The following is a 27,928-nucleotide window of genomic DNA, read 5'->3' as shown; positions in this document are numbered from 1 at the left end:
AGTCGCCGCTAAATAAATGGCCTCATCCAAGACTTGTGGCCTCTTCGCTATTTAGCATTGTCAGTCCCCTGATTCCATGGTAATATTTTAGGGCCGTTATGGCGGGCACCGAGCGAGTGTGCCTGCGGCCTGATTTTTGGGGTTCCGTTTATCTCAGCAATTCATTTTGTACACATGAAGAGAACATAGACTTGGCAGTACCTCAAAAAGCTGACGAAGAAGAAATGACAGGAGTGGTGTTCTGTTTTGTATTTATGCTGATCATGTTGGTCAGCGCCCTAACTGTGATCCTACTGGCTCTGTTGAACGATAGATGGGATGGTCAGGATTCGGACGAAAAGCGACGTTGTGGCTTGGACTCGTACCAATTCGGATACTCGCCAGATTTAGCGGATTTGGTGGACAAGAGAAAAAGATACGCTAGCAGATCTAGTCTCAATAGAGTTGGGGTTAGTACCTTTAAAGATAGTTGTTTGTTGCTGTTGATTGCTCGTAGTTGTTGAAATTTCAGACAAATCTAGAATTTGATTAGACAGGTTTGGCCACTCTCGCCTTTGCTATAGTAAAAGGTTATACGACCCGTGAACTTCTTTATGAGCGTTTGCAGATTGTACCAAATTGCCCCGAGATGGAAATAACCACATTATAGAAAATAATCTGGAACGACACCTTCATACAAAAGATCTATGAACTCTCAAATGTAGTTCAGCTCCAAAATTCAAATGTAGTTCAGCTCCAAAATTCAAATGTAGTTGAGCTCCAAAATTCAAATGTAATCTTATTTTTGAAGAATTAGCGTCCGCAGAAGAAGAGCCGAAATACATAATTTTTGGTTCATTACTTACTTGCGATGACGTTGTTTTTTTTATTAGCCCCTCCCTTGACGTCGTTTGTCTTGTTGATTAAAACACTTGCTAAAAATGCTTATCAAATTGGAAAATTAATAAAGAATAAAGCTTTGCTCCATCTAATCTGGATTCAAATATGACGAAGCAATCACAAATGTTAGCAATTTGCGATTGTTTCGCAAATGTTTGCAATTATACCGACTTCTGTATTGAATAGATTGTTAGGACGCTATTAGTTTTTAAAATCTGTTATCAAATGCCTCTAGCAAAAGGTAAAAATGTCGTTATTTACAGTCACAGCAAGATTCTTAATTTTTCAGTAATTACACTTGCGATCAGCTCAGTGTGTTATTACGAACCTTTTTTTCTAAGCAAACTCCCAATTTAAAGTGTTAATTTAACATGTTCGCTTATTTGAAAATTTCACTGGAAATTGCATAGCATCTGTTCTCTGCCTTATTTGTGGCGGCTAGTGTATGGAGCCTATTAAGCTTCCGTGGCTGAGTGGTTACTGTGTGCGACTACTAACACGAGGTTGTAGGTTCGAATCTCAGAGGTAGCCGAATTTTTGCTGATTCGAGGCTTATTTCTAATTTTTATCTGTCTTTTTGTTTTGAGAATTTGAAAGAAAAACATGTTATGAGAATTTGAAAGAAAAACATGTTTTTAATAAACTAACTTTTGATATGGTTTTATGCCTTAGATTTTGAATCCTTGATAAATCTAAAATTACTATTTTGTTGATTTTTCGACGAAGTCAAACCAATTTGAAATAACTGTTAGATAAAATGAACGCTTATATCATTTTATGTGAAGCGATTGCTTGTAATGTTGATTTTTTTTCAGTTGTTTTTTTTCCGCTATGCGTTCAGTTTGCATTTGTTTTGAAACTCGTTATCGCTGAAAGTTGATTGTAAAATCTTCATTTTAGTTTCATTTCTAGTGGATTTTGTCAATAGTTTAAGAACTTCATAAGCAAACATTTCGATTGATCGAAAAAAAAAGATGCATAATTACATAGTGGTTAAAAAAGGATACTTAGTTATCGTACTGAATCTGTCCTCTTAACATTGAGATTTGAAAATTGAAATTTATTTTTTGGCAGTTTGAACATTTGTTCACATATTTCGACATGTATGCAGTATGTGCGTCTATTTGAGCTCATTGGTCTTTTACTCCCACGTTGCATCCTTAAAAGTGTTCTTCCAATAAATTCGCTGTTCATATGTTTTAACGATATTTCTTTGAATTATTTTTTGAATTTTCGATTTCGTCGCGTTCGTTTTTTTTGGCTTAGTTTCCGTTTTGCTGTTACCATTCAATTAAATCGCTGATTTGAATTTTTTCCCCTTATAGTTGCTTTTAATGTTCTGATTTGCCGCTGCTGTTTGTTTGTAATTTTTTTAACCTTGACATCGTATTGTTTTTTTTTGATTTTTTTTTCGCTTTACTATTTTATTCTGCACAAATGATTTCGGCCTGTTTTTTATTGGCTTAGTGACCTAATTTCAAAGTCGTTTCAATTGAATCATATTTTTATGCCCACCTCTGGATTGCACAAAATGCTATACATCTTAATTGAAATTGTAGTTTACATTTTTCGTGACAACGCCTTGATAGGTTTCGGCCTATTTTTTACCGGCTTATCGACCTTCTATTGCGTCTTTCAACGAGCGAAAAAAATGCGTATGCGCGTTTCTGTGTTTTGAGGGCGAGGGGGGATTAATAACTGCTTATAAGTATTGAATTTTGTTGATTGTTTTCGGCTTTTTACAATTTTCCTTTTTTTCGGCTTAATAGCTTTCAGGCTATGTTTTATCGGCTTAGATGTCTCATATTGTATCTTTTGAGGGGTAGGGGGATTTATTAACTTTTCACGAGTCGTAAGTCTTGAGTCATTTTTTCCCCTTAAAGGTTTCTGACATGGTATTATTGGCTTTGTCACCGCTGGGTATATTGTCTTCTGATGGTTATTTCACGTTCTATTGTCTCGACATGTTTTTGTTTCAAAACTGGCCTTATTTATTGTGATGGATCTAGTTTTTTCGACGTTTTCGTTTTTTTTCTTGTGTCCAAGTGGTTCGAAGCTCAGCTTGGCCTCTGTGTGATAATAAGTTACCTGTTTCAAAACATATGACTTAGTTTTTTACATAGCATCAAAAGTTTAATCAAAAGCATTTTATCAGGTTGTTAAACGTGACTCGGAAAATTCAGGGCTCACCCATGATACGAGCAGTCTCTTTGATTTTTTGCTTAATGTATGCTTTTTGCTTAAAGTTGTTCCGATTTTCGAAGAAATTAAATAATGTATGCTTGCAGTTGATTTTAAGAATCAAAATTCAGCAATTCCTTTGAAGTTGATATTCGAGTTTTTAGGAGACTTTTGATTGTAAATACATCTGGCAAGCTTAAACTTTTATAAAAAATTATGTATTCTTTTTTGATCCACGAATTTTTATATTATGCTTACTTGCATTCTTTGCTCAATACGCGAAATATCCTCGTTAATTAGTAGAGCTTACTCTGTGACAGAATAAATGTTAAAAGATTTGTATCAATGTTGAAATATTTTGGATTTTTTTTTGAATTATTATATTGATCAAAAACAGTAACTTTCAAAAAGCTCAAAAACGGCTTTTTGACCTGGTTTTTATTTCAACAATAGGCGTACCAATAGACGTGGTGTAATGGTTGTTTCTTTCTTACAAGTCTAAAACAACGCAAAATTTTCATTTTCAAATGCTCTTGAATGGAAAGTTCCGAATAAATGTAAGCTCCTAAATAGCTAACTTTTTTTCATCCTATCAAACCGGTAGAATTCGAACGTGAACTTAATGTAAATTGGTCGGCTTAGTCACTTTAGGAATTCAAAGCGAAGTAAACTAGATGAATTAGATTTTAAAATGACAGCATATTTTTGTTCATTCAGCTCTGAATCATCTAATTAGTTCGTTCCATTTGTTGCAGATGTCAAGAAGTGACCGACTGGGATCCAGTAGTGGAATATCTACATTAGACCTTCTGGGACAACACAAAGTGCGATGTGCCAATGATCTCCTCAGTTCCAGGCGGCCCAACTACCGCAGAGTGGCTTATGCCAGTGCATTTGGGGTGCCGGAAGGACTGCCTAAACGGGTGCTGAAGAAGCGAGTAGTATATACAGAGGAGTTGTGCGAGAAGTGTCTCGTTTATTCCAAAGAAGAAAGTTGCATGTACGTGAGAATATTTCTTTTCTTAGTTTGTTGTGAGTATTATCATCAGTAACATTACTTCATCTTTGAACCATCTGGTAGATTAATTATCTCGTTTCAAAGAAATAAATCGAGCAATATCAACGTATAAGGATTCGACGCTCTCACCACGATAAAAAATTTTTCTTCAAAATTTTCAAAAAGAGCTCAAAGCATTTTGACCTGTTTTTTTTTCAACAATTTGCTTGCAGCGAAGCAGAGGTGGATCTAGGACTTTCTCGGGGGGGGGGGTTTCTGGTGGTGCGTCGAACGTTTGTCGAACTTTTTAGGTCGACCAAATTAATTTTCCGAGCGCTCCTAGAACACTATAAACTATAAAGACCATATTTGACAAAGAAATTTGTGACGATGGCAAATTTTTGAAAAAACAGTCAAAAAGCCGTTTGCTGTTATGGTGCGGGTAATTGAGTTCAAAGAAATGTTTCCCAAATTTTTTTTCTACCATTTCAGAACTATTAGGTAATGTTTAATCTGATTTCAAATTTCGAGCAAAGTCTAATTTTTCTACTTTGCCTAAATAATTCATTTGCATGCTTTAAGTTTGTCAAATGAGCTTTTATAAGTTTTAGCTGTGCTAGAGAATGAGTTGTGTTCCTGTGAGACATATTTTTTTTGGAAAACAGTGTGTGAATTTTTACTGTGTCAATGTTTTCTTTGTCTGAACATACAATATATTTTTGTATCACATGGGTTTACCGGCTTTCTGTGGGCCTACCAAACTAGCTTTAAGTAGGATTACCAAGCTTTCGATGAAGTGGACGAGACTTTAGTGGACACCGCCTCTCCTCTCTCGTTCTATTTGATTAAGAGGTGTTGAAAACATATGTTTGTTTTTGTTTATGTAGGCATGACATGTGCTATAAATGCTGCTACCAATGTCCCTCTCTCTACCTGGGCTACCGTGTGAACAAACAATACCCATCATCCCAATCTCCACTGGAACAAGGATCGTCTTCAGTTGGAGAGGGGTCAACTTCTGGGTGCAGAGATGCTCTGCGGGCTGGTCAGACTTGTGTAGATCGGGTGGATCTCAGTGAGAAGTGTCTGGTCCAATTCCCACACAAGCTGTTTATTCTGGGCCACTCGTGTCTCACTGTACTTAATCTAGCAGACAACCAGTGAGCTATTTACTAAATTACCGATTGAAATTGTTTTTTTTTTCTTCAAAAATAGTCGATATTTTTTTCACGGTTTTGTAAACGTTTCATTATCATCGTCAACTCAAAAGCAAATTTTCAAGCGTTTTAAAAAACTATTTACTAAGCCAATTAGGTTAAAATATAGCTTCGGTACATCGGGCTTTCTTTGACGTCTTTGAAATCTGCAATCGGGTACTAGATTTTTTCACGTAAACAACTTTACAGGACTGTTCACAGGACTCATTTCATATCCCCCCGGACTCCTTTATCTTTAGACATGCACAATTTCATGAAAATTCAAATAAAACTACTATAGTTCAAGTGGTAATTAGGTCAAGTCTGTTTCAAATTAATTATTTAAAAAAAAATTTCAATTATTTTTCAGGTTCGTTGTTTTCGCCCTAGTCTCTGTCGGGTCATTTCGCGTTTTTTTATACGCAATTTTTTAAGTGATAGAATTTTTTTTGGCTTACTTTATAGAGCATGATGTGTTTTGTTCTATTTTCAACAGTTTTTTTTTACTACAACTGAAAGTTCAGAAATTTGTAAATTTACCTCGTCGGATAATGGGTTTTTTGAATTTTGTTTTCTTTCTTTTTACACTAGCGTCAGCTTAGTGTGTGAGTACGAACCTTTTCTTTTTTCTTATCTAACTCGCAAATAAAAGTGTTCATTAAAAGTGTTCTTTTATTTGGAAATTTCACTGTAGCATCGGAAGTTGCATATCATGTTCTCTGGCATGGCTAGTGTTTAATATTCTTCTATTATGTATAGTCTTCTGTCTACCACTAATAAACGTCAGTGGCTGAGTGGTTAGTGTCTGTGACTTTTAAAATCAAGGTCGCAAGTTCGATGCTCAGGCGTAGCCGATTATTTGCTGATTCTAGGCTTATTTTATTTTTTCTTGTTGTACTTTATAAAACTGCTTTTTGTCGTGTTCTTGCTAGTGTTTGCGAAGCAAAGCTTCGCATCAGCGTTTAAATTTGTAACACTTTCAGTTTATGTTGTATCGGCTCCGCTTCGCCTCTCTGTTGAATCATATTTTTTGAATGCAGGAACAACTTTATGGTAACTAGGCACTATACTATCATTTGATGCAATCTATGTCTGTTTAATAGCTTTATTTCAGCTGTCGGAGTTGTTTTTGAGACATATTGTACCAAGCACCATAGTTATAACCTTTAAATCCTGATTCACTGAGTTTTTTTACGTGAGGCTTTGGAATTTAAGCAATTCAGATTTTATTATTGAAGTTGCGTCTAATTTCTTTTTTTATAGTTTGCGATTAATGGATTTGTCTAAATTCCTCTGTTTCGTTTCATATTAACTGATAAATGTTTGCTCTGCAGATTGACAACTTTGCCAGACAGCTTCGAACTTCTGAGCAACCTGGAAGAAGTGTACCTGCAGAACAATCTCCTGCAGAAACTGCCTTCTAGTCTGTGTGAGATCAAAACCCTCGTAGACTTAGACGTAGGCTGCAACGAACTGTACACTCTGCCGGAAAACATGGGTTCTCTGTTCAGTCTGAAGTACCTGGATCTGAGTGATAACAACATAGGATGGCTGCCGGTGTCTGTGTGCAATCTCAGTTCCCTCTACCTGCTGGATCTGAATGGAAACTACCTCAGTAGACTCCCTCCCGCAATCGGAAGTCTACGCGCTCTCAGGTCATTCACTAATCATAGCTCCTTTTCCTTCTCGATATAATGTGATGTAATGTTGTGCAGTCGTCTGAGCTGTTCTAGGTAATGGTGTTAACTTTGGTTAATTTGCTAGTTTCTTATTTTTGTTCATTCGCTAGTTTCTTATTTTTGTTAATTCGCCAGTTTCTTATTTTTGTTAATTCGCTAGTTTCTAATTCATGCTATGATTTAAGGGTTTTGTCGGTGTCTCAGAATAAACTGCGCTGTCTGCCTTGTTCGATTGGTGGCTGTATCAACTTGGAGACAATTGATTGTGCGAACAACCTTATAGAGACGCTTCCGATTGAGATGTTCGCGTGTCATTCTTTGGCTAAGTTTAACCTCGATAACAACCGGTCAGTTTCCTCCAGTAGTCATACCGAAAATAACAAATCTCAAATAAAAAATTGATTAAGACTCACATGTGAAAGGACCAACAACATGCGAGCTGTTCAGTTCCTAACCGAGAACCGCTGTTTCTTCACCTTATTAAAGATCTATATGTAGTTTCTTTTGTTGTTTTCCTGTGCTGAAAAATTGTTGTATCATCCGCAAGCAACGAGCACGGATGAAAGTTTTCTGTACCTTGAGCAGGTTGATTTGATTTTCAGGCTGCTGAGGGTTCCGTGGCAAATCATGAACATCAGTTCCAGCCTGCGGGAGTTGAATTTGAAGAACAACAGACTGTGCACTTTGCCGACCTCTTTGTTCCATCTCTGTCCTACTTTGGGCTCATTCGAGATACAGGGAAATCCATTTGTGCAATTAGACGAAGCTGATTACAAATTAGACCAGAGAAGAACAAGGTAATAAAAAAATTACGAGACTAGATAAATAATATAGTTTCTACATGTGATGGCTCTCTGTTGCTCATCATTGTCTTTCCTTCCTATACAACATTATTTTTCAATAATTTTGAAAACTAATTTGATTCTTAATCATACGCTTTGTTATGCGAAAAGAAAGCAGTGCTGAATGCGACAATACGAGTAAAACAAACGAAATATTGCCAGTAATTATAAATACATTTTTAGCTTTAGTCAGTCTTCTTTGACTGGCATTGATTGGACAAGCGAGAGTCTAAGCAGTCGCGCTAGCAGCAGCAATAGCCGAGTGGTTCCGTCTCTAGCCGAGTTAAGTGCTCGTTTCGTGTTGTTGTCTGGTGTGTCCTACTCCACGCTGGACATGACACCCAACATGTACAACAGACTGGCCTCGGCGGAGTACTGCCACAATGCATGTGGACAACTGACTGTGCTCCAGTTTACCACCAGGTGAATAACACCATTTAAACGCGAACATCATACTTGGAATGTTAGGTGAATCGTATCTTCAATACTGGATGGTCGGTGTTTTTCAGCCACACTTACAGATGAGCGCGCGAGTTTAGTCCGCTTTTAACGAGCAACTGCGAGCTTTTAACTGGATGTATTTGGCCCAGAAAATGGCGATATCTTAAATTTGGCGTTGACCTTTCTCGGGTATTTTACTCTTGCGATTAGCAAGCGTTATCCAATCGGAACATATACTTTTTTCGGTTTAACAACTTGCCTAACAGAATGACATGATATCTTGGTTCAGAATGAGTTCAAATTTCTATGCGTTCGCTGCAAACTTAGCCTGGGGGTAACGAATATGCCTTGGACGGCAAAGATGCTGGGTTCGAATCTGACCAGGAACTGATTTTTTTTTCAAACTGAAAATATTCCGTTTCAAAAAATTGACGAATTTTTTTTGTCTGCTTGTGGTTTGCCGGCTTAGTTACCACGTCTTTAAGAGTAATGAACGTTGTGATTACTCTAATATAGCTCTGGCTGATTTTTTTCTGTTTTTTTTTTTTAGGAAAAAGACTTAAAAGTTGTTGACGCTCAATTTTGATTTTTCGCTGTTTGACTTGTGACTTCTTTTCAAGTTCAGTTCATTTTCATTGTTAAAAGGAAGGCAAACTCCACTATCGAACAGCAAAAGTGCAAATCTCACGAAAAACTTGATTAACTTATGATTTCGAAAATGGAAATTAATCAGATTTCCCAGCCAAATAAAAGTTTTACGAATTGATCCAGTTTTCTCAAATTGGGTAAATTTTGATAAAAAAAGTGTCCATAATAAATTGTTCTACAAACTCAAAGAGCTGTAAGGCCATCTTTTTTTTCTTCGAAGTTCAAAAGTTCAAGGCTCTTCAAAAAACTAGTCAAATTTTTTTTTCAGTTTCCTTGCGTTCATTTCTCTTTTCCAACCGTCAGTTGGCTCGTTTTCTGTATGCAGTTTTCATTGTAGTTTCTTTATGTTTTCATTTACTCTTAATGACTTCGGCTTATATTTTATTGGCTTACTAACCTACTTTTGGGTTGTTCGAGGGAACCATGGTTTGTATGCTTTTCTTTGGTTTGCACAAAATATTAAAAATCTCAAAATAGAATTTATAATTCAATTTTTTTATGACAATATTTTTTTTGCTCAAATTGGTTTCATTAAACGCCGTCTAACGGGTTTCTGGACATTTTTTCCGCAAATAGAACCTCATTTCAGATAACACTTTGAAGTTTTTGTAGTTGTGGTTTCTTGAAAATTTTTCAGTTTTCTTTGGACTTAAATCATCCCTTCCTTTCCTGCATGCTAGCTTTCAATGCCTTTTTGTGATCTGATGGTAACAGGAGTGACTGTTGAAAAGAGGGTAATTTCGTGTTCTCGCTGTGTAAAAAATGTGACAAAAAGTAATTGTAAAATTTCAAAAGAAAAGGCGTCTAACCAAAAAAAAAATAATAAAAAAATGGGATATAATAAATATGAAATGAATATGAAAAAAAATGGTCAAATAGTATGGAAAAAATAAATTAAATTGAAAAGTAATTGCTAGTTTCCTTGTTTGCTTGAAAACATAAAATTAAATTCCATTAAATGATATTTAGATTCAGCTCGAGAGTTGGCTTCGATGTGGAAAAACGAGTCCCTTTCGAAGAAAGATTATGTCTACAGTGCTCACTGAGATCATCCGACAGTGAAAATAATAGTCATACATCTTCACAATTGCAATAAAACTCAAGTTAAACTACAGGCCTCAGTCAATCAATATTCTGTGCAAATAATTTTAGTAAATTTGAATGTTATAAAAAATAGTTAGCTCGTTTGAATGTTAAATGTGCGTGAAATGTATGCTTTCGAGGTAATTAATTGAAATTCTTCTGTTTGGCTGGACACGTATTGAGCAAGAATTTGTTCCGAAATTTATATCTTCAAAGGTTTATTATAAAAATTATATGTTACTACTTCAAACAGTGAAATAATCCTTAATACAACATTTTTAAACATAAAAGATATTAGATATCACAACTAACTCGAATAAGTGTTCTCTAGCGTACTGAAAATAACAAAAAAATTAGCCCAGCTTAGATTGAGTATTAAAGGGGCATCAAGCAAAGCCGCTAACATATGTGCCAAAATCCATACATCCGACAAAGTTAGCAACAAATATTTGAGCTAGCTTCCCACTAACTGTAACAAGGATTCAAAACAAACGTTTTTTTAGGCATAGACCGAGTTTTACCTCCCAGCCAACCAGGCAGGCATAAGTGATAGTTCAATTGGCTTTGAAGTAATTTCATGGAAAATGCTGACATTATTGCAGGAAAAGAAATCTATTCAACTTCAACGAAAAGTTCTGAGACCTGTTGCTTGCCAAAATTAATAGTAAATTCAAGTGTTTTTTTTTTCATACGAGGAGGCACAAAATTAAGCCTTAAACTTATTTCAGATTTAATTTCGTTCATCGAAAGCATTCTCTAAAAAAACCCGGAGCACATTTTTCGTACGCAATGTATATGCGCACTTGTACTTGGAGCCTAAAAACTGAATACCCTGGTCTTAAAACTTAAACAATGAAAAGCGAAAGCATGTCGTGTGGTTTTTTGTTTGTTTTTATGAAAAAAAAATCAGATTTTGTTCAAGCTCATTCTTTCGTAGTTTGACTTATCATTTAATTCTAATTTCATTTCAGATTCATTTACTAAATGAAATTAATCTACTTTCTCCAATAAGAAAAAGCAAATAGAGCGAAAACATGTGATCGAGCTTTAGTTTCAAACGATGATTTAAATTATTATTCTCAGTAGCGGATTATGGGGAAAATGGGGTGGTTCGAATTTTTGCCTACCGCAAAGGTAACCCATCTGTACTATTTTATGACATCCATTTTGGCTGACCGCCAAAGCATACTCGTTTTGAGGTGGAGCGCGTGCCAAAAAACGCCATTTTAGGTCATTTTTTCTTCATCAAAAAGTGCCTAAAACGCTTTTTTTAACTGTTTTTATGAAAATTTTGCCTGCGGCGCAGTACAACTTGTCAAACACAGGGCCCTCATATTGCTTTGGGAAATTTCAGGAAAGTAGAAAATTTCATCGATCATGGGTTAAAGCGTAGATTTAGGATTTGGGGAGGGTGTTCAGACTTTATATAAAATTTCGGAGCATTCGTCAATTTTTTTAAATAATTAAAATTTGAGCTTTTTTGAACGACGTTTTTAGGCACTTTAAAAAAGATTTCAACCAAAAGTTGCATTTTTTGGAGCACGCCAATCACCGTACTTGAAGTGTCTTAAGCTGGCGGATTTTAACTGCGTACTTTTCATGAGTTTTTGAAAATCCCACTCAAATGCTATCGTAATGTTCGGACAGTCGGTTTTTCTAGCGAGAGGCTTCCTGCAAACTGGAACGCTGCCACGAATAACAGAAAGAGAACTCAGTATTACTTAGAACTAAAGTATAGTTTTCTGAAACTATCAAGTTGTCGATGATTGTTTTGAGCTCGTCAGTAATTTTGGATAAAGGTTTTTCGCCACAGACTTGTTTTTAAAAACTTTTGAAAAGGAGTTTTAAATTTTCACTGCTGATATATGAAAAAACTAAAAATTATCAAAAAAGCCAAAAAAAAATTGTTATTGTGAAAATCAAACAGTTGATTAAGTGGTGCCATACAATTGAATTAAAGCAATCGGCAATCTAAATGCCATTTACATTGTTAAGCGTGTGTTGAATACTGCGATTGAAATTACCAGATCATATGAACAGGAGGGCACCGATGTCTCCTGAAATCAAAACAAAATTTAGAAAGGAGTTATATATACTGAAGGAAAGTCCAAGTCATCAAAGGGAGATCGGAACATCTTAAATTTACAAAAGTGTTCCACGCCTGACTGGATAGGCGCACAATTCTGTGTCTGTATGTTCCTGGATTCTAAAGACAAGTCTTTAAACATGTTGCAAAATGCAAGTGGATTCCGCTTACAAAATTTCCGTGCATTCCTCGTACAAATATTTGTAACGTGAATTTTGTCGGCACATTGATTTTGTTGCGGATTCTGCAACGAGCGAATAGAGGTAGTTCATCCAGATTCTCCAAATGTAAGCGGATTCCGCAAATGTAAGCGGATTCCGCAAATGTAAGTGGATTCCGCAATTTAATACGGATTCCGCTTACAATTTACCGATTCCGCTTACAACTTGCGGATTCCACGATAGCCTAAGTTTACTAAACACATATTATTATTGATCATGGATTCCACAAACTAGTTCCGGTTTCCACACATTTTGTTGCTGATTCCGCAAAGTTGCCTGTTTTTGGAGCAATTTTGAGCAAAGCAGTGTTTCAGCTATTTTTCCATGGAATTCAAAACAGCAGAAAAGATCCAAGAAAAAAAGCAATGTTTCGGATTCCGCGACATTCTGATTTTTGCCTATTGCGGAATCCGCTTACAATTCACAATTTTTAAATTGTTTTTATGAAAATCCACTACCCTCTCGAGAAATTCCTAGATTCACCCTGCATCGGGTTTAAAAAAAAACAATGACTGAATTTATCAAACACAAAACTTTGACTTCTAACGTTTTGCTTAAACCTCTCGAAGAGTGGACAGAAACTTTGGGTTCAGGTCCGTTTTTCCTAGCCAATTATGACTACATCAAAGAAATTTTTTGGAGAGTCAACTGTTGTTTTAATTTAAAGCCTTTTTTGTCCTGATTCAAAATCTTTTTAAAAAACTTCTCAGCTTTGAGAACAACAAGTCTGAATATGTTCAGCCTCATTTAGCCAAATTTCAATGAATTCAGACGAAGTTGGCTCTCTTCCCAATTAAATTCGACTATAATTTTAACAATTTTTTAGCTGTTTTCACTTCTAAGTTTTTCATTTGTTGAATCTAATTCAGTCATTTTTTAATGAAACGAAAAAATAGCAAGCTTAGAAAATGGTAATCAATTTTTAAAAAGTTTATTTTGGTTTTTCTTTAAGTTTTTACTCTCTTTTTCTTTATTTGTTATAGTCGGTATGAGCTGTCCTACTTGCTCAGCTACCGACCGGCTATCCTAGTTTCAGTTATCGGGCTGGCAAAAACCAAATTTTGGTTATCGGTATACCTTTAGTCAAGATAGATGAATGTGTTAGCACTAGCGAACTTAACTGAGCGTTAGTTTTATATTACGACTCTTTTTTTTTTCTAAACCAAATCGCAAATATTGGTGCCATTTTGGGGACCTTTACGGTTTTTAATAGCATGTGCTTTGAAATTCGAATCATTATAGGGTAACACAAATAATAATATTTCAATTTATCAAGTGAACCGAAGAAAATTATTTGTTTTAAACAACATAACAATAATCACCCTTGCGATAAGCAATGGTTTTGCAATCGGGTACTAAACTTTTTCCTGTTAACAATTTTGGCACCGGCTTTATCTGGATACATCTTTGCCTTGTTTTATAATGTATTCAAATGTCTCGAGAAACTCCTAGATCCACCCTGCATCGGAGTAAAAAAAACAATGACTGAATTTATCAAACACAAAACTTTGACTTCTAAGGTTTTGCTTAAACCACTCGAAGAGTGGACAGAAACTTTGGGTTCAGGTCCGTTTTTCCTAGCCAATTTTACTACATCAAGGAAAGCTTTTTGGAGTCAACTATTGTTTTATTTCAAAGCCTTTTTTGTCCTGATTCAAAATCTAAAAAAAACTTTCTCAGCTTTGAGAACAACTAGTCTGAATATGTTCAGCCTCATCTAGCCTGAATTCAATTTCTCTTCCCAATTCAATTCGGCTTCAATTTTAACAATTTTTTAGCTGTTGTCATTTGTTGAATCTAATTCAGTCACTTTTTAATAAAACGAAAAAATAGCAAGCTTAGAAAATGGTAATAGTTTTTTTAAAAGTTTATTTTGGTTTTTCTTTAAGTTTTTACTTTCTTTTTCTTTATTTGTTATAGTCGGTATAATCTGACCTACTTGCTCAGCTACCGACCGGCTATCCTAGTTTCAGATAACGGGGCTGGCAAAAACCAAATTTTAGTTATCGGTATACCTTTAGTCAAGGGAATTTCGTTTTGGGAATCTTTTTTTTGCAAAAATTTCAATTTTTTTTACTAAGTTTCAAAAAAGGTCATCAATTGAAGGACCATTTGCTCCCCTTTGTGATCATCTGTAAGTTTATGGCCCTCGGAATAATCCAATTTTTGATTTTTGACTGTTTTGTGAATCTTCGACTTTTCTTGAAATTTAATCTCTCAAATCTGATTTTATCAGTTTATTGGAAATAACGGGTAGTGAGAAGCTCCTCTGCATTAGTGGAATCTCACAAAAACTTTTACTCATGAAGTCACACCCTAGAAAAGGTCAATTTTTTGATTTTTTGACAGTTTATTTAAACTTTTTGACTATTTTCGAAAACTACCCGGCCATATCTTAAATTTGGGTGCAAAACAAAAAACGGGTTGCGGGAAGCTCGTTTGTTCATGCTTCTAAGCCCATATTTTTGTACACAAGATGTTTTGGCCCTCGGAAAAGTAATTTCTTTGATTTTTTGTTGGTTTCTTTTGAAAGCTTATGACTTTTCTCGAAAACTACCCTCGCAAATTTGAGATCTTGGATTAAACTGAAATAACAGATTACGTAAATTTTTTCTGCATAAGTGGTTACGCAAAGTTTCTCAGATAAAAAGGTATGATACTCAGAAATGTCAAATTTTCCTTTGCTGAACGTTTTATGGACTTTTCCCGTTAACTATCCTGCCAAATCAGGTTGCCGAAAGCCTACCTTTATAATTGGCTACGTTTGATTACAAAACTATGCGCTTCAAACGACTGAAACTTATGAAACTTTGACCATTATTTGGAAATTTATGGACTTTACGCGAAAACTACCTGCTTTTTGCAGAAAAAATTATGGATTTTGGAAAGTCGTTTGACGGTTTTTATAGAGTTTTCGACCGTTTTCTAGAAACTTTTAATTTTTTTTAATTTTGCACAAATAAATCTGAGATGAAATGTTAAATTGAACCGCTCGTGATAATTGATCCTGCAGAAGCGGCGACTCCCTAATTTTTTACTCATTAAACTCGTCAAAAGCACCTAGTTGTTTTTAACGAGACAAAATTTTGGTTCTCCCATGTTTTCCATTATATAGTTTTTTTTAAAAGTTTTTATTGTATCACAAGTGGTGCGAAGCTCAGCTTCGCCACTGTGTAAAAACTTGATTTCAGAAATTTTCTAACTCAATATATCTCGCAACTTTTTGATATGCATAATTTATAAACAATGTGTAGCGATATGTAGCTGCTTTTTGTGAATAGTGTTTGCCGGTTGTTAGGTTTTCGTGACCGAGAGGGCTTAGTTTCTATTTTTTTATATTTGACTTTATAATGCTGCTTTTTTGCTGTGTTCTGGATAGTGTTTACGAAGCACAGCTGCTCCTTTATGTTGAAAGTTGCAACGTTCTCAAATTGCATTGAAATATTTTCAAATTGAAAAGAAACGTTGTTTAATTATTGCTGAGTCTTAAAATTTTAAGACTGCTCGTATCAGGGCGAAGTTCTGAATGTCCCGACTGCTTCCCAATTTCTTTGAAATAGCTGTTGAAAACATCAATTAAGAAATATATAACATTTTCAAAAAAAAAACAGTTTCTTATTTTTTTTCTAAACTCAGTCCACACACGCTCTGATAATAACAAAGTGATATGTTTGCATAAAGAAAAGTACTGATTAGACCAAACAGAATGCATCAACTCAATTGGAAAGGTTTTAAAGGCGGGTCAAATCTCGACTCAGGCGTTAATAGCACCAATGAATCGAGCGTTAATTATCCCAAATGGGCCAAACTTGCTACTTTGAAACGCCCATGATTGACAAAGGAAGATCACACGTGTATGAGCTTTTCAAATTTGAGCTCAGGACAACAATACTTTTCAGATGATAAAAAAAATTTTGTCAAAAATTGCTAGTTCATAAAACGTCTTTTTTCTGTAGAACAAAAAAATGACCACGAGCAAAAATTTTCGATCACTTTCTTTGAAAGTCAGAACAAAACGCTTTTCTCAATTTCCTGACTTAAAAGGTTCAAAGTATGTAAAATGATTAACATCAATTGTCGGTTCCCTTTCAAGTCCTAAATGAGATACTTTTTGCGATGACTTTGAAAAATTTTTGTTTCGTTTGACTTCGCGGGATTTTTCCTTAAAGAATTTATGATGAGAGAAAAGTTGAAATAGTGCAAACATTTTGAAGTTCCATAAAAATTATAATCATCATGATCAAATTTCATTATTAATAATTTAAACAAATTTTCAAATTGGCCTCAAGATCTTGCCGTTTTTCCGACTCGTTTTTAGGTTGCCTTGGGCACCAATAAAATCATCTTTTAGATCTCTTTCTTAAGGTGAAAACTCCTGTGAATGCAATTGTAAAAATAAAAATTAATTAGAATTTAGATGTCATTTTCTAGTCAGATTTAAACTTTCGCTGTCAAGTTGGTTCTTCAAACTACACATTTTATCTAAATGAGGTTCATTATTGTAACTTCGCAGCCAGCTGGACTTTAATTGACATCTTTTTATTCAATGCGCAAAAACTGTCTAATTGTAGTCTCGAGCTGTAAAAAATTTTAATGCGCTTCATTTTTTCATACTTTTTTTAAATATTAAACTCAAATTACCCTTTCGGTTATAACTAAAATGAGAAAGGTAGCAGATTTATCATATTTCATTATTTTTGCAATCAGTATAATTTTTGTACAGTTTATACAAGTTAAATGTAATAATGAATATCAGCTTCAAAGCCACTTGATGTCCAGTTATAATAGGTTGGTTCGACCAGCGATGAGTCACACTTTACCTGTCAACATAACTTTCGGCGCCGCCCTCTATCAAATGGTGAATTTTGATGTTAAGAAAGAGACCATCACTAACTTGATGTGGCAGCGAGTTTTCTGGACCGATCACTTTTTGAAGTGGGATCCGAGCGACTTCGGAGGTATTGAAGCGACTCGGTTCCTACAGAAGGACATCTGGATACCAGACTTGCTACCCTATAATGATGTAGGAGTCTATGACATGACGAAGAATAGTCTGACAGTACCTCTGTCTGTTACTTACGAGGGAAAAGTAAGTGATAACTATGATTGGACCGTTTTACTTCGAAGTTGCGCCTTGGTTGCCAATTTCAGTTTTTCGTGTGGTGTCTAACATCGATAACAGTTTTTTTTTGTTGAAAATTTGATACAACTTTTGATGAGTATTCCTGTGTCTTCAAAAAATGTTTCGTCTGCATTTGGAGAACATAGGTGTGGTAAGTTATCAAGAGATTTAATACTCTACATCTGCTAGGAAAGGAACAACGCACGAGGAGTTAAATCTTCATTGCGAACCCCTGCGAATTTACTTCATCAGGAAACGCGTGCAAATTTTGTTTTACGTTTTTATGACCTAAGAAAAATTGCCTCACCCACTAGTTCGGATTGGGTGGTGAAACTTGAACCGCAGACTTTTATTGGATTATTTGATCAGGTGTGTTGCTCAGCATTGATGGATTATATGAAGAACTCCAGAAGAACAGCTACAAAATTGGGCAATTTTAGGTCCTAAGAGTTCCTCAGCGGTTTAACATAAAAACAATTTATATTTACGTCATTTACAATCTTGATGAAGAGTCCCAATTATGATTAGGTATCGTGGCTGGTTCCAGTTACCATGGAGACCATTTGCATGATGGACGTGACTAACTTTCCCTTCGATAGTCAGCACTGCTTGATTGAATTGGGGTCGTGGCAGTACAATGCGAACGAGGTGGACATCGCGTGTGAGTCGGACGCCTTCGACACTTCTCCCTACATACACCACACTCAGTGGCAGCTCAAAGGTCAACATGTTCATTTTGCCAAATAGAAATATCATCTGAATTGAAGTTTCTGGGTTTTTTTTTTTAGATAACCAGGCATTAAAAAAGGGGCTGTTTTCTTCCTGTTTTCCCCCTAAAAAACTGCCGTTGAATATAATTGTGATAGTAGGTGCCATTCATTCGTCCACGTTTTTTTTAAATCAATTTGGCTTTTCTTAGTGATTACTAAACATCTTTTAGTTCATTTGATTGCTTGGTCAGCAATACTGCGAGTTTTGGATAAATGTTTTCCGTACTTTCCAGACACCTCGTGTATACGACACGAAGCCACCTACTCTACAGGCAGATACAGCTCCCTAGTGTTCAGCATGACCTACGAGCGACTGTTTTCCTTCTACATCCGCAATCTCATCCTCCCAAACGCAGTCCTCCTTTTCCTCAGTGGACTCACATTCTTCATCCCCTGTGAACTCGGAGACAGAGTCGGGTACGGGGTCACGGTCACTTTGGCTCTCTGTGTCAACCTTATCATAGTCATCGACTTCATCCCAGAGACCTCGAAGACGATCCCAAACGTCTGCAACTACTTTTTAGTGAGTATCTTCCTATCCGGAGTGTCACTGATTATGGCCACAGTTTCAATCAATCTCAACTGGATTTACAGCAACATACTACCCAAAATTAAAAGAAAAGCTACAGACCAGAAAAATGCAGCTCTGGATGAACCAATGGAAAATAAATCGGGTAGTTTGGGAAATGATGAAGCGGGCCAGGGAGTCTTCGATATCCTCCCAAATTCGAGAACCCAACTTCGCAAACCTGCTTTCGGCAAAGTGAACGACGAAGATTCTTCTTCGCCACGTGACTGCTGCGCCATGGTGAACATTAAGATGAAGAGCTTCTTTAGCCGAAGTACCATTAGGAAGATCGATGGAGTTTTGGGTGCAATGTATATGATAGGGTCCACTCTTTATACTGTCCTGTTTTTGCTTTCACTTAAATGAACTCTAAAAGCTTAGATTGGCACAATTCTTTCTGTACTAAATATCATATCGTCTCTTGTTGGTTTTTTGATTATGGGAATTAGCATTTTTTGTCAATTGTGTCAAGAAGATTTAAATTTAGAAATAAATGAGTTATTGAAACGTACCTCTTTTTTGAATTATGTTGTTTCGCTTCTATTTTTATCCCCAAGAATGACAAAATCAGAAAATAGCTTTAAGTAAAATATCACCTATACTGGTCAAGCTCTGATACTCGTTTTGCGACTAATACGCTAACTTATGTAGAAACAGCAGTACGGCAGAAAAATACTGAATCAAGATGAAGTTTGTTTTGCATGCGGTAGTTGTAGCAAAATAGGTTGTATTTTTCATACACAAGATAAAGAATAGGGAGTATCTTTAAAAGAAAAACAAAAAAGTTGCTTTTACTGCTGATTTGAAAAGGTTTTTGTCTCTCAAAAAGATCTGGCCCCATCGGGAATCGATAACTTGATCTATTGCGGGATAATAAATATCAACTGCCGGACATCAGCACAGCCTGAAGAACTAGCACTTATTTATGCGCGGATGAATGATAATCATAATCATAATAATAATCATCATCATAATAGTGGGTCATAATCATAATAGTGATCATAATCCAAACAATATTTAGTTACAGTGTCATTTATAAAAATTGAAAACACAAATTGAAATCGTATGAAAAAACATCACATCATTAAACCAGCACGGCACAATGAATTTTTTTAAGATCCAAATGGTATTAAATGTAAACACTGTGATATGCGTTGCGATATCAGTTGAAAACAAGTTGTAATTCAATACTGTATTTTTACTATTGAATTTAGGTTTTCTTATTCTTTTGTTTTGTTGTTGTACTGAGAGTTAGATCAATGTTACGAACTCTGATCTCTCGCTTAATCTCAGTGTCATCACTCACGTATGACCTTGAGCATACCATACAGTAATGATTAAGCACCAAAGGTTAGCTGTACATACGTATATAAATACTGCTACTGCAGTAGCGGTATGACACACCACCCTCGGTGGAAGAAATAAATTATACAACATAAGTACGATAATTTATTTAAAAAGAGTTCAATATACTCAGTTCAAAGAAAGTCTCTTGGTTAATTGACGATTTTAGATTATGGACTTTTCAGTTTTCTTCCAGCTCTATTTCCCAACTCGGGTTCCAATCGACTCCCTCGTCTAGTGTAGCGTATCCGAATTTTCGCATGAACAGATGCCTTTCGAGTCGTCGCACTTTTGATTCCATTGGTTTGTCGTTTCGATCTTTGAAATCTCTCAGTTGATTTCTGTATTCTTTAAGAGCCTCCTTTAAAAGACCTCCCCCTGTGAGATTTTCTGATATTTCTTTAATTGAGTGCTTTATCGGATCTCCGAATCGTTTAGGTTCTTTGTTTTTCGTTTGTCTGGAGCTTCGTCTAACACCTGACTCTTCCGTACTTGATTCGTCCGAAAATCCTTGTGGTGGTTCGAAATTTGTGTCCATTTCCGAACTTTGTTGTGGATTTCCTCGAATTTCGTCCGCAACTCGCTGTACTCCTCTTTTTAACAATTGGTCCGCGTACTTCTCCCATTCGGACGGCGCTAAATTGCGATTGTGAAATGTGTCGACTATGTCTTCTAAAGGAGTGTGAGAGTCAATGCATTTCAATTTCGGCCGCTGTTTAGCCTTTGGCGTAGAACTGGACTGAATTTTGGTGTCTACTCTTTCCTGCTTAGATGTCGATTGCTCTTGTTCCGGGTTGGCTGCAGTCGCAGTTCGGCTTGTCCCCTGTTGCTGCTTGTTTCGGCCTTTCTTTTCCTTTCCGCTCTTCTCCGGCTTGTCTGTGTTATTTTCTTCTATAGTTGATTTTGGGCCCGCCAAATTGGGTTTTGCTCTTTTGACTGCCAGATTCAGACCTCCCCCGGATTCTGTGTCCTTAGAAGTAACTATTGTTTGGCTTTTCTGAAAACGCTCTGTGGGATTCATTGCATCTGCGATTTCCATTTCTCCTTGAAGTTCGTCTTCTGATCCCAGCTCCTCAAGTAATTCTGGAGAACTGATTCTCTTAAACTTTTTGTAGGTTCCAACGATGGACTTTTACTCGTGCTTCGCTGATTTTCTTGTGTCAGTACCGTTTTCGATTGTGCTATATCCGATTTCCTATAAATCGAACCGGCCGATGTCTTAATTGTTGAGTCCGTTTCTGAAGCAATTTTCCCTTTTAGTGGTCTGGTTAAGGCTTGTCCGCTTTTCCCTAGTGGGTCCTTTCGGAGTATTGTCTTGGGTGGTGATTTACATTGATTTTCTACTTCGTCCTCCACAAATCCTTTCTCCCAAGAGTAGATCATTTCCTTTCGAAGGTCGGGATTGAGTAGCCCTGTCTCATCCACTAATTTCCTGATATCGTTTTTAGCCGCGTCTCTTCTTTCGTTGTTCCAACGGGCGTTCGCCTCCAACAATTCCTTTAGAGCTTTGGCCCTTTATTTGTCTCTGTCCGATGTTAACTGCTGCTTGTGCAGTGGGCTTGTATCCCTGCTAAGTTGTCCCTTGCGCACTATTTTGAGATTCTCTCTCGACTGGTCAATTCTCCGTTTCAGTTGGGAGGCCGTCAGTGCTAAGCGTTCCAAGTGTTGTTTGTCTAAGTAATCAGAATTATTTAAAAACCTATCTCTCACAATTTTAAATTCTCTTTTTGGTAGTCTGCCGAAATGTGCTTGAAACGGGGATACTTGAATTGTTTTCTGCTTGTTCCACCGTAAATCTCTCATTATAGTGCTGAGACATAGTTTGATTGATTTATTATTTTCTTCGAGCATCATCACTCCCAGTCTTCTTTTTATAGTTTGGATTGTACGTTCGACCAAACCACAACCTCTGTGGTCCCCCACCGGACAAAATGTTTGCTCGATATTGAATTGCGAACAGAATTTTTTTAGCGTTTTCCCCTTAAAGCCTGAAAATTGGTCCGAACGAATTGATTCAGGGACTCCATGTGTGTCGATATATGATCTCAAGAATTTTACTGTGCTCTTTCCACTTGTGGATTTCATAACCTTCACTGATGGAAATTTTGAGAATCGATCTATAGCTACTAAAAGGTAGATTTTTTTTCCTTTTTGATTTTCTATAGGCCCCGCGTAGTCTAATTGTACCTCCTAGCCCGGCTGCGTGAGCAGTGGCAGTGGTTTTGACGATTTTTTCGAGATAAGGTATTTTACATTCTTACCATATCTGGTACAGCTACGGCACTCCTCTGCCAAATTCACGATGTCCTTATTCATATGAGGCCACCACAGATATTGCGCTGCTCCCAACATAGCCTCCTGGCCTGGATGCCCTCGATGTATTCGTTTCAGGACAGCTTGTCTTAGTTGTACTGGAACTGCTAGCCGGTTATTCACCAAGATGCAGTCGTCCTGAACTGCCATCTGTGACCACAACGGATTTGTATAAGGTCCCATCAGTTCAAATCCTTGTTTGTCCCCTCTTTCGATCACTCGTCTGAGGCGGTCCATCCACGTGTCTTCTGTGGTCAATTCTGCTAGTAAACTTTTGTCGAACAGTTTTGCTAGATTGTCCAAGGTCTCTACTTGTTGCTGCTTTTGCAGTTTCGTTTTTCCCAGTCCCTTTGGCGGTTCTATTGAGCACACTTCCTCTTCACTCTCCGCCTCTTCTGTGGTTGTTAGGTCCATCTCTATTACTTGCACCTCACTGAGTTTCCGTTCCGCCGATGCGATCGGTTTAGTCACTGCTGAACTTGAATTGTGTTCCGAGCTGTCCCTGACTTCTTGGGTGTGTGCCACCAATTCTCTATTTTCCTGAACATTGTCTTCTCCGCCTATTAGCTGCCAGAATGAGAGTAGTCTTTGATCCGCTTCTCTTTGTTGATCCGGTTCCAGCTGCCATTTCACCCGTGATGCATGTCGTGTTTCACTGTCGGAGCTATCTCTGTTTTTCCGGCCCCCTCGAATTATTTTTCTTGTACGCTGAACTGTCTCTGTGATCTCCTCCTCTTCCGAAAGTTCATTTGTGTTGGATAGTGAGCGGTTCCACTTTGGGTCCATTAGACTCTCCTCGCGCTCCTCATTCCGCCATTCTTGTGGTGAGCTCGACCACCAGTCGTATGATCTGTTTCCGTTTCCTGACATCTCGATCCTTGAGTCTGTTTTTTTTAATTTCCGGTACTGGTTGTTTTATGATTTTGAATTTATTTAAGACTGACTGTTTGTTGGGTTGATTTGACGAAAAAGTGATTTGCTTATGCTGAACTGTTGTGTTTTGCTGTTTTTGCAGTCGTGAAAACTGTTTTCTCTCGTTCCGGTCGAGCTTTGTTCGGTTTTAACCGTTTTGGTTGCCATAGCAACCATTACTTGATGACTGTTTCTTAGCATTCCTTCTAGAACATTCTAGAACGTTTTCGTTCCGGTTGAGCGACCCAATTTCTTTAAGCCTACTGTTCCAGCAGTCGAACGCTTCATGAAAGGAGTTTATTGTCGCTACTACAAACTTTTCGTCTAATTCTGATTCGGGCCAGGGATCATTGAAGGGATCACGCGATAAATAATCAACTATGCCCATGTCCCTCCCCGGAATGTGAACTATTTTGAACTGATATGGCAGTAACCGGTCAACCCACCGGGTTAAACGTGATTGGTAGGTCTTGTTTGATTTGTTGACATCCAATGCTGTTGTAAGCGCTTTATGGTCAGTTGCAATAATAAATGTTGTCCCAGGAGGTAGTGTTTATATCTATCTACTGCCCAAACAACTTCCAATAACTCCAATTCATTTGTTGAATATTTTTTCTCTTGGGCATTTAGGTATCGGGATGCGAATGAAATTGGGACCCACAGGCCTTCATCATTTTGTTGTTCTAAAGTAGCCCCTAACCCATCATGGCTAGCATCGCATTTAACTCGTGTTTCTCGAGTCGCATCGTAATAATGTACTTTTGTTATACCTGCCACAGCTTCTTTTATAGCATTAAACACTACGGTGTGTTCCTCCCCCCACTCAAATTTTTTCACCGGGAGTTTCATGTTTTTTAACTTTTTCTTTTGATTCTCTTCTTTTAGAAGTGGTCTTAATTTTTCAGTCAGACTTGCTGCGTTAGGTATAAATTTAGCTAAGTGATTTATGCTTCCCAGGAATGACCTTAGCTGTTTAAGCGATTTGGGCGGGTTTAAATTTACTACTGCTTCCGTTTTAGTGATTTTTGGTCTAACTCCTACCTCTGAGAGATGATGACCCAACCAATTCACTTCTTGTTTGAAAAATTCGCATTTTGATAGTTTCAACGCCAAATTTTCCGCATCCAATTTTTTTAATACTGCTTCTACCAAATTTGCATGTTCAATTTCACTTCCCTTTGACACAATAAGTATGTCATCCAGAAAACAGAACGTGTTTTTAGCGTGGTTGATGGTTCTGTCCATAGCCTTTTGAAATTCAGCTGGCATATCTGCTAAACCATAGAACCCTGTCAAGAATCTGTAGGTTCCAGTTGCTTTTCCACCAACAATGTTGAAGTTGCATTGTCTAGCTGTATCTGCAGCCAATTTTAATTGACTGTACGCATATTTCAAATCTAACAGCGAAAAATATAGCGTACCCTTTTTGTTTTCAGTTACAATCTGGCTTACCCCATCAATGAGTTCATCTACATTTGGCATTTGGTATTTGTTTTTGAACAATTGTCTATTGATTGGTTTTGCATCCATTGCCAATTTTATTGAGTCGTCCTTCTTTACTGTTATCACAATCGGAGCGATAAAGCAATCACTTGGACATTTATCAAGTTTTGTTATATGACCTTCTGTCAACAACTTCTCGATTTCTTTTTCGACTTTATCTTGTATGTGAATTGGGATTCTTCTCCCCTTTTCTTGGATCGGACATAATGGATATTTAAATTTTGAACTGACAATGTGATTTTTCGAAATGCCTTGTCTTTCAAATAGGTTTTTAAATTGAGTGAAAAATTTTTCTTTCCAACCTTCTGACTGCTCGCACATGAGCACGTCAAACCTGGTGAGTTCCTTGGGCGCTGGTTTTTGTGTAGTCACTATTCCCACTTGTCCTTGCAAATCTAGTCCCATGATACATCTAGTTTTTCGTTCTGACACCAGAAAGGTGGCGCCCTTTACTTCCCAGCCCGCTGACCTCAGATTGGTTTTTAGGGCTCCCAGTATACTGATCGGTTGTTTGTTGTAGTCCACGAATTTGGTTTGTAAATTCAGTTTATCGGACGGTATGAATCTTACTTTGCTTGATTTTTCCATAATTTCCTTTGTTGTCGCCCAGTTGAGAAATGAAACTGGACTTCCAGTGTCCACTGTTAATTGAATTATCTGGTTATCTATTCGTACCATGGCCTTTAGTGATTTTACACGATTCAATGTTGGATTGCGGATCGAATCTATTTTCTGCACTCGCACCATTTTTCCGTTTGGTTTGTCCCTCATTTCGTTGATTCGGTCTTTCACATATTTTGAAACTCTCTCGTTTTCCGGTTGATAGGTTTGTATCGACATAACTTCAAATTCGCTACATGACCCAACACCTTCACTTATCTGATCGCATTCCTCTACCGATCCTTCCGAGTCTTCCGCAACTTCACTTACTTGTTGGGATCTGCACATTTTAGCGAAATGATTGGGTTTGCCACAGTGTTTACAGGTTTTCCCCATCGCTGGACAGTTTTTCAGGTGTCCCTGTTCAAACGTCCTTCCACATCTATTACATGGTTTTGTTTTCGTGTTTTGATTCTTGTTATTGTTTTGTCTTTTATTCGATTCCCTTCTATTTGGAGTTTTGTTTGTCCCCGCCAAATTTCTAACTGCCATTACAGGTTCTTGTTTTATTCTCACACCCGAGATGTAATTGTTACTTGATCCCCCTGTAGCCGCAGCATTAGTCTTTTGAAACGCCATTGTGGTTAACTTGCTATGTTCAAATTTTATAGCCCTTTTCAGAACCTCCTCCGGGTCTAGAGTCTCGAATGTCAACGTGTCCTGCAAGGTCATGTTTTTCATTTTTGAAATGAACAGGTCTCGGACTATTTCATTTTCCAATGCTCCCAGTTCTGATCGGGCTGCTTGTGCAGTTAGCGCTGCGTGAAATGATTCCAGAGATTCTCCCGATTCTTGCATTCTCGTAAATAACTTGTATCTTTTGTATGTTACACATTTTACCTTTTGAAATGAGACTTCTGCCAAATCTGTTATTTCCTTGAACGTCATTTTCGATATTTCAGCATGCGGGTTCTTTTGTAGGAATCTTTTCTTTCCCTCTGTACCCAAAGACAAAAATAGTCTCGACACCAATTTCTTTTGTACTTCGTTGTAGAAGACATTGTGTCCGACTCGTGGTCCTCTTGTCCTTCTCTCTTCGTTCTCCAATACTACTCTATCCATTGCTAGCTTATCTCTAAGAATCCTAGCGTTCCTCGCATCTTCATTCTCCCCGTCTCTGGGTGTTTCAGGGCGTGGTGGTGGTTCCTCTAATATGTCTTTTGGTTCTTCCAAAATAATCTCTGGGTTCACATTTTCTTTAACCGTAACCGCCATTAGAAATTGTTCGAACCAGATTTTGAATTGCCACGGAGGGTCTAGATTCGCTGACGCCCAAAATACCGGAATTCCCATGTCCGTTCTGTTGTCTTGAGCTGCGACTCCTGCTGGCTGCGCCATGTGATATGCGTTGCGATATCAGTTGAAAACAAGTTGTAATTCAATACTGTATTTTTACTATTGAATTTAGGTTTTCTTATTCTTTTGTTTTGTTGTTGTACTGAGAGTTAGATCAATGTTACGAACTCTGATCTCTCGCTTAATCTCAGTGTCATCACTCACGTATGACCTTGAGCATACCATACAGTAATGATTAAGCACCAAAGGTTAGCTGTACATACGTGTATAAATACTGCTACTGCAGTAGCGGTATGACAAACACTTATTAAACGAAAACATCTTTAACCCTTTTGTTTAACCTCTTTAACTTCTTGGTCTAATCAACCCTTTGTTGAGTTGATTTTCTTTTATAGCTAACTTTTGATTTGAGTTTTTATTTAATTATATCGTATTGAACTCTTGGCCCTCTTGTCGAACAATTTTCCCGGTTAATTTCATCCTGGGTTTTTGTTCAACCTGCGCTTTTGAAAAGTTAATTTAATTAGCCTTCTTATTTTCATTTCCAGTTCTAACAGTTGGGTTTTGTCGGCGTTTGCATAAACTAAATTTCCATAGTGGAGGATTGCTTGCACATAATTATTTTAGCAACTATTAATTGGTGTCATGTTAAAAACTTTCTCAAGTGAATAAACCCTCCACAGAACGGCAAAACTTCATTTTTTCTTTCACTTCAAGTTTTTTTTTCTAATCCCATTATATTCAAAGACACAGAAATTAATGCTAGCAAGATCGAGTTCTGGGCAAAAAGCAGTAAATGTTCTAACCTCAAAACATTGTTGCAGAACTATCCTGATAAAAGCTAATTTCAAAAATTTGATGCAGCATCTTTTATTCGAATTTTTTGTGGATCTTCAAAAAGTTTCGAGCATGAACCAAAAAAATTCGAAAGGATTTCTGATAAGGGGAGTTGGAGGGATACATTGTTTATTTTTATCAGGGTAGTTGCAGTATCTTATGGAATATACAGTCAGCAAACCGTTTAAAAATTGTTTTTAAATAAAAAGTTGGTCTTTTCTATAGTAAAAACGACTTTTTTGTCAATCAAACAAAAATAAATTAACTTATACAATGTTTCGGAGAATATACCCTCCTTAAAGTTTGTTGGGCTACGCAAGGCGCTCCCTTTGATATAATTATGTCTGTGA

General features: G+C 36.9%; 3 protein-coding genes across 5 annotated transcripts in view; all 3 read left to right on the top strand.

The window, feature by feature from the left end:
• LOC134842784 (disks large homolog 4-like) overlaps positions 1-27,928 on the top strand; it is a 574,432-nt gene that overhangs the window by 197,218 nt on the left and 349,286 nt on the right. Inside the window, exon 1 of one of the 2 annotated variants that reach the window (XM_063859274.1) lies at positions 27,044-27,053. The exons of the other annotated variant lie outside the window; for it this stretch is intronic. The gene's annotated coding sequence lies outside the window, so the exon portion shown is untranslated. Of the gene's footprint in view, positions 1-27,043; positions 27,054-27,928 lie in introns of those variants that run through there. 2 annotated transcript variants of the gene reach the window in all.
• Positions 95-10,236, top strand: LOC134842575 (leucine-rich repeat-containing protein 40-like). Its single transcript, XM_063858975.1, has 8 exons — positions 95-449; positions 3,816-4,060; positions 4,945-5,217; positions 6,588-6,908; positions 7,118-7,279; positions 7,535-7,729; positions 7,958-8,197; positions 9,833-10,236. Exons 1-8 carry the CDS (start codon positions 99-101, stop codon positions 9,957-9,959), a joined length of 1,914 nt encoding a protein of 637 aa, XP_063715045.1. The 5' UTR covers positions 95-98; the 3' UTR covers positions 9,960-10,236.
• Positions 10,981-19,149, top strand: LOC134842609 (neuronal acetylcholine receptor subunit alpha-6-like). 2 transcript variants are annotated; one of them, XM_063859025.1, is made up of 4 exons: positions 10,981-11,080; positions 17,130-17,342; positions 17,904-18,096; positions 18,379-19,149. In XM_063859025.1, the coding sequence occupies exons 1-4, from the start codon at positions 11,039-11,041 to the stop codon at positions 19,077-19,079; spliced, it is 1,149 nt and encodes a 382-aa protein (XP_063715095.1). In that variant the 5' UTR covers positions 10,981-11,038; the 3' UTR covers positions 19,080-19,149. The 2 variants fall into 2 exon arrangements, with proteins under 2 accessions (XP_063715095.1, XP_063715094.1); XM_063859024.1 differs by lacking the exon at positions 10,981-11,080 and having other exon boundaries at positions 16,776-17,342.

This window comes from Symsagittifera roscoffensis, chromosome 3 (genome assembly GCF_963678635.1).
Source record: "Symsagittifera roscoffensis chromosome 3, txSymRosc1.1, whole genome shotgun sequence".
NCBI lineage: Eukaryota > Metazoa > Xenacoelomorpha > Acoela > Convolutidae > Symsagittifera > Symsagittifera roscoffensis.
Note: the sequence above shows the minus strand (reverse complement) of the source record. Positions and strands in the feature narration are given on the sequence as shown.

Coding starts and splice junctions, on each gene's coding strand:
- LOC134842575 (XM_063858975.1), top strand. CDS start 99: ATGGCGGGCACCGAGCGAGTGTGCCTGCGGCCTGATTTTTGGGGTTCC. Junction 450..3,815: donor CTAGTCTCAATAGAGTTGGG/GTTAGTACCTTT, acceptor CATTTGTTGCAG/ATGTCAAGAAGTGACCGACT. Junction 8,198..9,832: donor GTGCTCCAGTTTACCACCAG/GTGAATAACACC, acceptor AATGATATTTAG/ATTCAGCTCGAGAGTTGGCT.
- LOC134842609 (XM_063859024.1), top strand. CDS start 16,914: ATGAGAAAGGTAGCAGATTTATCATATTTCATTATTTTTGCAATCAGT. Junction 17,343..17,903: donor CTGTTACTTACGAGGGAAAA/GTAAGTGATAAC, acceptor AATTATGATTAG/GTATCGTGGCTGGTTCCAGT. Junction 18,097..18,378: donor CACTCAGTGGCAGCTCAAAG/GTCAACATGTTC, acceptor CGTACTTTCCAG/ACACCTCGTGTATACGACAC.